Source organism: Pteropus alecto, unplaced genomic scaffold, assembly GCF_000325575.1.
Source record: "Pteropus alecto unplaced genomic scaffold, ASM32557v1 scaffold131, whole genome shotgun sequence".
NCBI lineage: Eukaryota > Metazoa > Chordata > Mammalia > Chiroptera > Pteropodidae > Pteropus > Pteropus alecto.
Genome location: NW_006434709.1, coordinates 19,592,570 through 19,605,804, shown reverse-complemented (window position 1 = coordinate 19,605,804; position 13,235 = coordinate 19,592,570). Strand labels below are relative to the sequence as shown.

General features: G+C 48.3%; 1 protein-coding gene across 1 annotated transcript; it reads left to right on the top strand.

Annotated features, from left to right (window-relative positions):
• The first annotated feature begins 1,916 nt into the window (after positions 1-1,916).
• TMEM247 (transmembrane protein 247) lies at positions 1,917-10,744 on the top strand. The gene is made up of 5 exons (XM_015587496.1): positions 1,917-2,033; positions 2,724-3,053; positions 6,139-6,314; positions 8,986-9,178; positions 10,718-10,744. The coding sequence occupies exons 1-5, from the start codon at positions 1,917-1,919 to the stop codon at positions 10,742-10,744; spliced, it is 843 nt and encodes a 280-aa protein (XP_015442982.1).
• The last annotated feature ends 2,491 nt before the right edge of the window (positions 10,745-13,235 follow it).

The window sequence follows — 13,235 nt, the reverse complement described above, 5'->3', positions numbered from 1 at the left end:
ATTCAAATTTAACTGGGCATCCTCCTCCTAGAGCCGAGGCAGGATCCACATCGACACAACAGCTGTGAGGTAGTTCCCATGGTCACCATCAAAATGCCGGAGAGGAAAGCCACACTACAGGCGGAGATTTCCAGGAAGATAGATCGCGAGCGCCTTCTTTTCTCCAGTGACGAGCCCCTCCCCCCCATAATAATGATGATGGTTATCATTTACAGCCCCTGTATAGGCAGGTAGTGGACGAATATATTCTCTTATGTTCACATCAGTACTGCAATGTAGGGAAGTAGCTAATCCTTATCCCCATTTACAAATGACTACACAGCTAGAGAGAGTCGCAAGGTAGAATTCAAATGCAGCCCTTTCCCTTTCTATAATGCAGCCCTGCCTCCAGCTACAGAAACTGACTGATGTCCTTTTCACAAAACTGAAGAGGACACAGTATTTTTCCCAGCTCCCAGTCTCTTTGCTGGCCCCCCACAATCCATTCTGTGGATAAAGGGCATTGTATTACTTTGCTCGGGCTGCCATAACTAAGTGCCACGGACGGAGTGGCTTAAACAACAGAAATTCATTTTCTCACCGTTCTGGAGGTTAGATGTCCACCCACCACCAAGGTGTCAGCAGGGTTGGTTCCTTCTGAAGGCTGAGGGAGGGATCTGTTCCAGGCCTGCAATGTCAGCCTGACCTGTGTCAACCTGACCAGGCCACGGGATGCCCAATTACCAGGTTAAACATTACTTCTCAGTGTGTCTGTGAGGGTGTTTCTGGAAGAGACTGGCATTAAGGCAAGTGCTAACTCAGGTGGGCTGAGTCAGGCAGATTGCCCTGCCCAGCGTGGATGGGCATCATCTAATCCTTGAAGGGCCTTCGCAGGACAAAAGGTGGAGGAGGGCTGCATTGGTTCTCTCTGCCTGACTGCTTGAGCTAAGGTATCTGTCTTCTCCTGGCCTTGGACTGGGACTTAGATCAGCACACTCCTGGGTATGAGGCCTTTGGGCTCAAACTAGAATTTATACCACTGGCTTTCCTGGGTCCCCCGCTTGCAGACAGCAGATTGTGCCACTTCTCAGCCTCCCAAAACAAATGAGCCAATGCCTTATAATAAATAATAAATCACATATATATGTAGACTTCTACCTCAATTCCCCACTGTTGTCTCTTGCAACTTTAGGATGTCATTCCTTTATATATCAGTGAGCCCTCTCCTTAACCCTCGGGTCCCGAGAACTCCATGTGAGTGCATTTCTAAAAAGATATATATGTATATACATAATCTCCTACTCATTCTGCTTCTCTGGAAAACCCTGACTCTTACAGGCCTCTTTCCTTGGTTCATAGATGGCCATCTTCTCCCTTATCTTCATGTCGTCTTCCTTCTGTGCATGTCTGTATCCAAAGGTCCTCTTCTTTAAGGACATCGGTCATATTGAACTAGGACCCACACTAACGACCTCATTTTAATTTAATCTCCTCTGTAAAGACTCTATCTCTAAATAAGGTCACATTCTAAGGTACCGGGGTTTAGGATTTCAATATGTGAATGGGGGGGCGGGGGAGCAGGACACAGTTTGGCCCCTAAAAGGGTGTGTGGAGCTAATTGTGATTCACCCAAATGCAGTCAGCATTTAAAAGAGAATCCCAAGGGAGTCGATTTCAAATGCATTCTGGATCTCAGCTGGCAAAATTCGAGTTTTCAAAGCAGACCTGCGGGGAGCAAAGGCCCACGCTGCAGTTCTTAATAACAGCACCTCAAGGGTGTCGCACCCTCTGCCGGAGGGGCCCTAGCAACTGACAGAATGTGGGTTATTATGAGGACAGGGGATTGTGATGGTGGCTGGTCTGTGGAATCTGGTGAGGCCAAATGCTAGTGCCTCAAAAGATGTCCTTAGGCCCCAATTGGCAGCATTGTTTTCTGAATGGCAACAGACGACAGGGAGGTGATGGAAGTCCAGGGGGCGGGAGAAAGCTGCCCGACCTTCCCCAAGATGGCGCCTGATGACCCCATGTCTGAAGGGAAGTTGAGGGCGGCTTTGGTAAGGGAACGCCTATCCCACTGCCCCAGCTCGTCCCCGCAGGGGAACAGAGAGTACTGTAGGGACACGTGATAGGAGCTGAGTGCTTTGAGGTCCCCGAGAGCTACTAAAGAAGAGCAGGTGACGTGCACCCCCTCCCCACCACTGGCAACCGGCTGTGACACGAAGCGAGGAAGGCTGCCATAAGACTGTGAAGTCACCCGGAGCTTTGGTCTTTCCCACCTACCTCCCCACTGGGGCCCTTTCCTCCCTCTGTGGACAGGGCCTGGCTCCCCCATACCCCTTTTTTGGTCCCCAAATATTTAGGTTCTCTCTACACAGACCCTGCCTGGGTTCTTCTCTCCTGCTGTAGCCCCCAGAGGCCTGGGCGTCTAACTCTTCTCAAAGTTAGGGAGAGTAGGGGAAAGTTACCTCCATGATTTAAAAATCACCAAGAACACAGCCTTCTACCTCAAGTCCCCACTGCTGCCTCTTACAACTTTAGGATGTTGTTCCTTTATGTCAGTGTGCCCTCTCTACCCTCAGGTCCCGGTAACTCCATGTAAGTGCATTTCGGAAAAGAACTCATTCTAGATCTTTGCAACTCAAACACTTTTTGGGCTGGGGCAGCCGGAGAGCCCTGGGCGGGAGGGGTGGGCAGCCCCATACTGACTCCTTACCATCCCTGGACTGCCCTCTTCCCAGCCCCAGGAGGCAGAGGCCCCTAAGCCAGACTCTTCCTACGACTACCTGGAGGAGCTGGAAACTTATGAGAACAGAGACGACCCAGGGCCACCTAAGTCGCTGTCCCCCAAAGCTGGCCCGACCACCAAGGGCCAGGCGGGGGATGGACCTGAACTTACGAAACTGCCTTGGGCCCTGGGGACCTCGGGGACTAAGTGCAACGTCGAGATGGAGCTGGAGAGGGTGCGCATGGAGTTCGAGCTCACACGGCTCCGGTACCTGCATGAGGAGAATGAGCGCCAGCGGCAGCACGAGGAAGTGATGGAGCAGCTGCAGCAGCAGGCGACGCCCCACCTGGTAGGTGACAGGGAGAGGGCGGGGGGACCTGGCCGAGAGGCCCGCAGGTCCAGCCCCAAGGGCCAGGGCTGACGCTGGGGGTCAGGGAGACCCCTGTCCCTGACCTGCGCCAGAGCCCATCCTGCCGGCTTCACTGCTGCATCTTGCCCCAGGTCCAGAGCTGGGCCGCTCACTGCTCTAGAGCTTCCGCGCCAAGCTGAGATTCAACTCTTTAGGGAGGGTGGACTCTAGGGCGGGGGCTCGAGAGCCACCTTGTTCACCCACCTGCCCAGGGCTTTTCTTCTCAGGGAAAAAGTCTTCAACATTTCCGCTTTCCATTCCTCTTGGCATCTCTTTCAAGAGAGATAATGCCTGGGACTAGACCCAGAACCCTCACTGCAGTCTGACCAGTGGATTTCGATAAAACTATCACCTTCCCTGATTAGGGCCACATCCACTCTGTTTGGATCACTCTGCTCTGTTGACAACTAAAACGTGGACATCTTTTGGCAAGAAATGGACCATTCTCCCCTAATCTGTACTAAATGGGGCTAAGAACACCTACTTGCAGTTAAATGGGATATGCCGTGCTTAGCTCTGTGACTGGGCCATCATAAGCACTAAATAACAAAAGATGTTATTGTTTAAATCAGTGTCATCTGGGCTTTAAAATCCGACAATTCTGGGTTGAAATCCTGGCTCTGCCACCTATAAACTGCATGACACTGGGCAAGTTACTAATCATCTTGGAGCCTCAGTTTGCTCATCCATAAGGTAGTATCTACCTCATAGGGTCATTGCGAGGATTAAATGAGAGAAGGCACATTAGGCACTTTGCAATGAGCCTGGCACATTAGGTAAGCACTCAATAAATGTTAGCTATTAACATTTTTATGTACTCATGCAATTCACTTCTTGACCCAAATACAACAACTAAAGTTCATCATTTTTCAATTTTATTGGAATGTAACGTATTAGCTCTGCTTCCCAGCTCTGAGTCATTCTCAATTCTGAGAAATTTGCCTTCTGCCTTTATCCAAGTCATTGCTATAACTGTTGAGAAGGATGTGACTTAAATAAGCATCACTAAAAGATCTCCCTACAGGTTAGCAGTTTTCCATTAATCATCATCCTTGTGCTACATTGTATCCAGCTCACATTTCTCTACTTTGTCCAAAAAAATCTATGCTGAGACACACTGTCTAATGGTTTCTCAGAATTAAGATAGTACACTACCTGTAGCATTTCCCCAATTAACAGATCAATTATTTTTTTAAAAAAAATAGGATTGGTTTTGCATGATTCGTTCTCAATGAACACACGCTGTCTTCTTAACAATTATCATTTTTTTCTTGCTCACAAAATACCTGCTTAATAATACACTTAACGATTTTGCTTAGCTAAGTCAAGCTTACTGAACTGGGATTTCTAGAATCTCTCTTTTCCCCCTCTTTTTAAAAATCTAGAAAATAATCACCTGTCTCTAAGGTTCTGGCAAGTTTCCTGATATTTTTGATGTCTCACAAATAAGTTCCATTTCAAAACTTGTGGTTTTATTTTTAGTATCCTTGGATAAAATCTGTTACAAGTTTGAGCCTGAAACTATGGAAAGCAGATATGGTGCAATACTATGGCTTTGGTTGATGTCTCCTCCTAACCATGTTTGTTTTCCATTTGTAGTTTGAAAAGCTTTTTCCTTACTGGGTGAGCTGGAAGCCCTCTCTGCTCCCTGTCTTCTACTCAAAAGATAGACCATTGAAAGTGCTTTTGAAAAGACTAAAAGCTTTCACGAATGCATGTTTTGTTACTGAAATCATAAATATCTTCCATAAGCATTTCAGACTGAAAACACATGCAGTTTGCAAAAGGTGGCCGGAAGTCCACAGATCTAGAGCCTACGGGGTCTCCAGAGAAGCATTACATCTGCCCAGCCCTCAACTCCCACTTGAACCCTAGGAATGAGAAATTCTTTTCCTCTGGTCTTCAACCTTCCTTGCTATGCATTCTAGAGGTGGCATCACTGGAGTCATTTTCTGCCAGCGTGTGTTCATTTGGTTGCCCCTCCCATTTTTATATATTTGTTTCAATAATGGTGTGTCCAAAATACCAGGCTCTGGTAATAGTTTACAAACATGTTTTATTTGGTGGGTATGTATTAAAAGGTGGAGAGTTGACTTGATTTTGAAGTTTCCTTTCCACTTTCTTTTTCTGGGTGGATGGGTGGGTAGTAAATTTCATTGTATTGAAAAATACATCTGTGAGTATGTTTCTAACTAGTTTAGGGAATCACAGTCCCTGCCATCTGCCTGCTTACAAAAAAAACAAAACAAAACTATGGCATGATTTTAAAAGATATTTTAAACAATAAACAATGAGTGGTGTCTTAAGTACAGATCAAAATATTGTATCAGCTATTGCCTTACTTCTATGTTGATGCTTTCTACAGTTAAAGGGGGCTCTGTCAAACTTCAGTTATATGGATTCTGGAAAAGAACAGTACACAGGCAGAATCAGACAGACAACTTAAGCTGCTTTCCCCCATGCCAGAGTCTCTGAGGTTTAGGAAGGCCCCACCACCTGTCTGTAGGGGAGACCAAACCCTAGGCTGAAGAACCATGAACTGACCCCATGTGACCCCATGGGCCAGGACCAAGAGAGTCAGTCATTTGTGTCCAAGGGGCACCCTCTTATTGTGCCACTGTCCAGAAGGCAAGGCTGGGTGTCAGGGCAAACTGTCCGGAGAACACTCAAAGACCCAGCCTCCAGATCTAGCATCTCAGTCAGAGAGACTTCCCACCTGTGTAAAGCAGGACGGGCTGGAGAGAGAGAGGAAGGTGTTGGCCTGAACCAGGAAGGATAAGAGTAGGCTCAAGAAGTAGAAGCTCATGACTGCCCTCTATGTGCCCGTGGCCTTGCTAGGAATTTCTCATTCCTCGTCTTACTCTCTCGCCTCATAGTCTTGTGAGGTGGGCACTATTCCCCTTCCCGTAGGTGAGGAAAGCAACCTGCCAGAGGTCACGTTCAGGAAAGAGCAAGACTGAAGCCCAGCTCTGCCTGACGCCCACGCCCTGGTTTTGCCAGTTCCACTCTCTTCTTTCCTCCGCAGTTCTCAGGAGGCCTCCAGGACCTCCTGCTCCCCCAGAACCAGTTTGCCATGTTCCTGTACTGCTTCATCTTTATACACATAATCTATGTCACCAAGGAGATAATCTTCTTTCTCTTCTCCAAGCACTACCTGTTCTGCATCGCAGGCATTTTGCTCTGTTTGATTAAAACTTTATGGTCATACTTCCAAGTGCCTTCGCTCTGTCCATCACTGGGAACCACTCCATTAGTGTATTGTTGAGACCTGACCCAAGTTAGCCCATGCCTCCCTGCCTTCTCCCTCCCTGGCACTCCTGCCCTCATACGGTGCCTCCTTCCAATCAGAACTTGCTATTAGGAAAGGCTCTGCTATCAGCCGTTTACACCTTAGTGTGCAGTAATGCATTTCATCCTTATACTGAGCCTTAGCTCTCACTGTGGATGAAGACGCTTTCTTTATCTGCTAAGAGGAGGACTTCAGAAGTTAGCAGGTTAGGGAGGTATCTTTAGGAAGAAGGGGTTTAGAAGGACTTTCCAGAACTACAGAAATCACACCATGACCAGACTGGCTTGGGATCCATCACATCTATTCACTTTCATAGATCTCTGAGCTGTGGGGAGCTGTGGTAGGCTTGGGGGTAGGCCCTCCAAAGACGTCCATATTCCAGTCCCCAAACCTGTGAATATGTTACCTTATGTGGCAAAGGAGACTTTGGGATGTGATTAAATTAAGGGTCTTGAAATAGAGAGATGATCCTGGATTATCCAGGAGGGCTCATTATAATCACAGGGGTCCTTATAAGAGGGAGACAGACAGGAAGGTGAGGATCAGAGAAGGAGATGTGACCATGGAAACAGAAGTTGGAGGGATGTGGGTACACGAGCCAAGGAAGGCAGGCAGCCTCTAGAAGCTAGAAAAGGCAAGAAAATGGATTCCCTCCTAGAGCCTCCAGGAGGAATGCAGCCCTGCCAATCCATTTTGGACTTCCAACCTCCAGAACTGTAAGAGAATAAATTTGAGTTGCTTTAAGCCACTAAATGTGTAGTCATGTGTTATAGCAGCGATACTAAGGCAAAAAATAATACAGGAGCCAAAACTCCTCGAGCTCTTTCCAGCTCTGCAAACATGTCAAGATAGCATCACCAGGCCACTGTCAAAGGTCCACTTAGCACTGGGCCTGAACAGGACTGGATACAGTCAGTCCCGTAGGCTGGGAGCCTGCTCTCAGGCCACATATCTTTCAAAAAGACAGACACTGAAGTTCCAGGGAGCCCAAGCCTTTCAGGGTCTGACAGCAAACGGTATCCCTATCACTGAGCAGTACATGCTTGGGTGACATGGGGTGGCAAAATCTAGATGTCCTCCTAGGGCCATTGGGAAGGAGGGATTGAATGCCTGATGGGAGCCGCAGCAAGTCAGCGGTAGTGGAAAAATGGGAAGAGACAAAAAACAGGCCACACGGACAAACCCTCAAATCACACACACACACACACACACACACACACACACACACACACACCCCAAATAAACAGTTGTCCACAACAGAGATGCACACAACCCACCTCCCCATTCCCCAAAAAACTAGCAACCACGACCTAAAGGAACAGACTTGGAACACTAGAGGGCTCAAGGGAGGCACAAAATGAAGCCACCTGGTGAGTGTGTAACAAACAGTTCAACTCCCCCCCAGGGCCAGCTCCCCAACCCCTGCTGTCCCACACACACCCCCGGCTGACAGCCAGCTGCACTTACCCACCAGCCCTGCCCGGGGATGATGGCTGGCAGTCTGGCTACAGCACAGGAAACTTTAAGGATAATGCAGCAAACCGAATGAGGCTGGGCATAGCTGTGCCATCAGTCAAGTCTTTTTGAACCCCTTCTCTTCCTAGGCAGAAGGCTCCGCCTTAAGAGGGACAGAGAGTAAGTTTCTGTTCTGTTGGGCTCTCCGAGTGATGCTTAGTGAAAACACACTACAAAAAGAAGACCGCCCCAGGATTCAATGTCAGTACACATTATACTGCCGTATAAGTCTACAGTGACTTCTCATTTTCCACTCAATTCGATGTATCCAACCCCATTCATGGCTCCGTGTGACAGGTTTTTACTTGAAAATAATAAAGCTGTCATTTTGCATTAAACTTTCAATGACAGAATTTTTTGCAGTGGGTCACTTCTCACAACCATCTTATTTGATCTGGGTTCCTGGAGTTGGATGGAGGCAAAAGGAGGAGGAGATCAAGATATTAAAAAAGTTAAAGCCCAGATGTTTACCTTGTTATAGCAGGTGGAATTAAGAGTTTGTAAAAACTACCAAGTGCTATAAAGTCATTTAGTCCATCGCCTGTTCCCAGGTAAAACTGGGCTTTAATATATCCATTTTCTTTACAAAGAGAAAAGGCTTAGTTAACTCACTTGAGCACTCAAGTTAGCACCTCATCTCACCCCCCGACCAATGGACATGAAATCTCCCCCCTCTGTGCCTCCTACTATGATTAATGACTAAAACCAGGAGCCTTAGATCTGCCCTTTGGGAAAATGAGAACGGCTCAGGGTCACTCCCCAAACTTGATACAGGTCTCCCAGTTCAAGTGCAAAACAGAAGAGAGAGAGAAAAAGGTGGAAAAAGACACAAAAGATAGAGGGAAAAGGCACAGCTGAGGGGTTACCAAGCAGGCAACGAGTCAACATGCAAGCGCTTCTTGAGAACCTCAGGTGTGCCAGGCACTTCACTGAACGCTTTATGGAGGCTATCTTCACCAAAACCCTGGGAGGTGGGAATGTGTACTATCCCTCATTCACGGATGAGGATCTCCGAGAGGTTCGGTGACATACTCAAGATCATCTTAGATCTCAAGTCTGACTCCCAAGCACATTATGTTCCTACATCATCACCATGCTCCCAAGATCTGACCCTGAAGGATCTCACAGCCTTTCTGAGGAGATGAGCCCAAGGCACATGGAAAACGTAAAGACCTCAATGGTGAAGGAGAGCGAAGAACGAGAGGTCCCTGGAGCCCAGGGAGAAAGAAAGTCTTCTCAAAAGAGCAGCCCACAAGAGCAGGTGAGCCTGGGGCAGGTAAAGAGGAGGGAGAACTCACGGGAACTGATAAGGATGGAAGTATAGCAGCTGTATTCAGGAGAAAGAGAAGGCTCATTCTTGCGCCAGTGAATGATGTAAAGGTAACAGGCCCAGAAAATTAATTTGGGGCCAAATTTTATAGTCCTGAATGTAGGTCTGAGGAATATGAATTTAATCCCTTAGGAAACAGGAATTCCCTGAAGATTGTAGAGTGATAGTGAACCCCTCAAAAAAGGAAGGACAAGGCCTCCTTTTCCCTCCCTCTCAGGGGACCATATTCTTGCCTTGACCTCTCCCCATTTCCAAATCAGGAACATTCTTTCTAAGGTCCTATGTGAAGATTGTATTCAGCTATAAAAGAAACCCAGCTATAGTGGCTTCTCCAAATAGAGGTTTGTGTTTCTCACATACTAAGAAGTCCCAAGTAAAACAGTCCATGACTGGAGAAACGACTGCAGGAAGTCACCGAGGACCCAGGCTGCTTTTTGCTCCACCATCCTTAGCACACAGCTTTTATCCTCCTCAGACCATGGCTTTCAGCCTCATGATTTCAAGATGGCAGCTGCAGTTCCAGGTGTCATGTCCATAACTCCAAGACAGAAGAAGTGGGAAAAAACGGGCCACCTTTTAAAAGCTTTTTAGAAAGACTTACCTAGCAACTTCTGCTTACATCTCATTGGCCAGTCTGGTCATGTGGCTGCTGCTGGCTACAGGGCATCTGAAGTGGTAACTTTTTGCCAGGACACTGTCACAGAACTGAACAAAATCAGGATTCTGATAGTATGAGGGAAGGGACGGGTGGATATTGAATAAGTGACTATGTCTGCCATACTCTGCTTTTTTTAGGCCCAGCTCCCACTCCCTTCTGGGCGCTGAGCCAGAGTTGTGGTGGGGGTTGAGACCATTGGGTGGAGCACAGCTGTAGCCAATCTGGGCCTGGCCCACTTCTGCCTCAAGGCCTCATTCACATACCACAGCAGGAAGGTCATGGTTTTCTCTGGACACACGACTGGAACAGCTCTGCCTTCCTCCTCCTGACCTCTGCCTGAAGCCCTATGACCTTTCACAACCAGGGCAGAAGCCTTGCCTGGGGACTTAGAGGCACGCCCCTCTGTGCTGGGCACCCTCAGCAAAGCTGCAAGAGGAGGCAAGTTTGCCCCTGGTGTTCCTCCCCTCTCCTGTGTCCCAGCTCCCGGAGAACAGAGCCCAGAACCCCTGACATCTCTCCTGTCAGCCCACTCACACTAGGCTGCTAAAGCCTGGGTGTGTAACAGATCATATGCATTACATTCAGCTTTTGCCCAATCAAACACTAATAGCAAAGTTTCAGGCTGGCTTAGGGAGAGAAAAGTGAAAGCATCTTTCCTGCTCCCCAAATGGAGTCACATAGGTTGCAACCCTGAGCCCAAGGACAAGACTAGAGTCCTGGAAACTGCTGAAATCTGCAGGACGGAAGAGGGAGCAGGCTTGATTCCAAACGTCACTTCCATGCCATGTCTGTTTCTAATTCCGCTTTAGCAGATGACCGACTACCAGCAGGTCCCTTAAGCCTTCTAGCCTTCATTTGGTGACCTGTAAGTTATCTGGACTCTACCTTAGTTTAAAAAAAAAAAAAATTTTTTTTAAAGGACCAAAGCCTAGGGTCTGCTTTTTAATTGATTTGCTATGGTGTTTAGGGGCCTTGGTAGCCTTAAAGGTGCCCCAGCAACCACATTAAGAAACCTAAATCCTTGCTCCTCAACATGTGGTCTGAGGACCAGCTGCAACCACATTGCCTGGGGCATCTTAGAAAGTCCAAGAAGCTTGCCTCTGTAGTTGAGCTGACACAATCCAACCTACGCTTTGTGGTGAAGACACTGCTCATGGCCTGGGAATGGGGTGCAGATGTAGAGGCACAATAGGAAGGGGAGAGAGCGGGTACCTGAGCGTGCAGCCCCTAGAAGTGCTGTGGGAGCCTCCATCAGCACAGGGCTCAGCCTAGGGTGGCGATATATCTACCCTCTTCCCTCTGTGCCCTTTCGAAGTCCTTGCTCTGAGCTTCTGAGAAACGAAATGACATCTCCCAGCATCTCCCTGGCACTCTAGGATTCACCAGAAACTTCCGGAATCCCTCCAGGCCCTGTCTTTGCCTCTGTCCCTTTTTTGATCTGGCTCTGACGTGTATAGCTTTGGGAAAATCTTGCTAATACACATTCATTCATTATTTAAAGGCTGCCACTGTTCCTTCAGGAAGGTTAAGCATTATTAAAAGATGGGATTTTTCCACAGGGCACAGCAGAAAAGCTAGGGCTCTCGCATTTTTAAGCTGTTTTGGCCAAGCCTTGTTGCATAATTTAAACCCTGTGACTTATTTAGACTTAATTAGACAAAGGAGCAGTAGCTACAGGTTCATTAGTCAGTATTTATTAAGCACCCAAGGGGGCGTGGTGGGTTCTTAAGAACAAAGTGGAGAATCAGCTTTGGGCTTACAAATTTCCTACACTTAAGGAAGAGGGGGTTATAGACGTGTCAGGAGGTAGGCATTTTTATTCCTCCAGGAGAATAAAGAAGTGGCATCAAAGGGCCTGGGGTCATGGAACAAATCCCCGCTAACACCTTCTTCTCAGCCATGACGGGGTGATGTTAGCCACCTCACAGTGCTATGCTGACAGGTGAGTATGATAATGGGCTGTAAGCTCATGGTAAATGCGGAGCTATACAAACGGCAGGTGTTAGTAAGAGCTGAGCAGGGAAGGTGTAGTGATTGCCCCCCGCCCCCCGATTTCAGAACCTGAGAGAAGTGGGAGGACCAGCTCCAGCATTTGTGGGACCCAGTGCAAAAGGACGATGCCTTGTTTAAAACGTATTAAGAATTTCAAGGGGGTAACAGCAGAGCCTGAAACCAGGTGTAGAGACTCCTGAGCACAGAGGTCCCCCAAGCTGGGGCCCGGTGCCACTGCTCTGGTGGTATACCCATGAGGCCAGCCCTGGAGGTAGATGAAGGATACCCTCTGGGGTGAGGGCCTTTTGTGGTGCCTCTCGAATCCTATCCTGAGAGACTATGTCCTTGGCCATCCCATCAGCCTGAGGGAGGAGAGCAGGTGCTGTGCATTTTGAAAGGGGGTGGGGACCACGGGAGCAGGCCTAGGGTAGGGGATACTGAGGCTGGTGGTCTGGAAAAAGGAAAGCCCCCATCCCAGAAAAAGTGATCTCCTAGTTTACCCACCAGCTCTGGAAGCAGCATCTGACTGATCAGGAGGCTCCCCTCTGCATGGAGGTCATGCCTCAGGCTTGCAGCTGCCAATCACTGAGCTAACAAGCCTCAAGCTCTACAAATCCTCCATGCCCCTCCCTCTATGGCCCCCTCTCCCTCCATTTCCCTTCCCTCTGACTTCTGCCCTTAGCCTCTTCAGCCAATCATTTTGCTCTGGGCAAGAAAATTCAAAAATAGGAGAACAAAGCTCAACTTTTACCCCCATGAGTCTCATTTGTATCAAATGACACAGTCCCTTTGCCTCAAACTTTTCATCAAAGGAGTCTTTGTAAGGTCCTGGGGCAGAAAGCAGGCCTTGGAAGGGAGCCACCAGGAAGCCAGGCAAAAAGTGCTGAGTAAAGCAACTCTTGGCTGAGGAGATTGGGGTGGGGTGGGGGTGTCTCCAGAGTTTTCCTCTGCCCCAGGAAGGGCCAGGGCCAGATGCTCCCTATCGGAGTAGCTTTTCTCCCAGCACCCGGCTCTGGCTTCGGCCAGGAGGTGCCAGAGCAGGTAACAGAGTGTCTGCATGGAACACCCCAGTCATGGGGGCTCAACCAGCGCTTGAGGAATAAATGAATGAACAATTCAATGAACCAAAGGATGTAATAGGCAACCTGAGAACGTTTCTGTGAGCTGACGTATTCTGCGAAGTCTTCCTGGGGAGGGGAGAAGGGAGCAACCAAATACTATATATTCTGTTCAATAACACCTTATGTCATCTCATTTCATCTCATGGCCACCCCCAAGGGAGCACTATTCCCATCCTCACTTAGCAGCTGAGAAAGCAGACTCAGAGGTCCAGGAGTT

Excerpts from the sequence above, each read along its gene's own strand:
- TMEM247 (XM_015587496.1), top strand. The coding sequence starts at position 1,917 with ATGGCAACAGACGACAGGGAGGTGATGGAAGTCCAGGGGGCGGGAGAA. Across the intron at positions 6,315-8,985 it reads TGTTTGATTAAAACTTTATG|CACATTATGTTCCTACATCA; the intron begins GTCATACTTCCA and ends CTGACTCCCAAG. Across the intron at positions 9,179-10,717 it reads AGAGCAGCCCACAAGAGCAG|ATGACCGACTACCAGCAGGT; the intron begins GTGAGCCTGGGG and ends CCGCTTTAGCAG.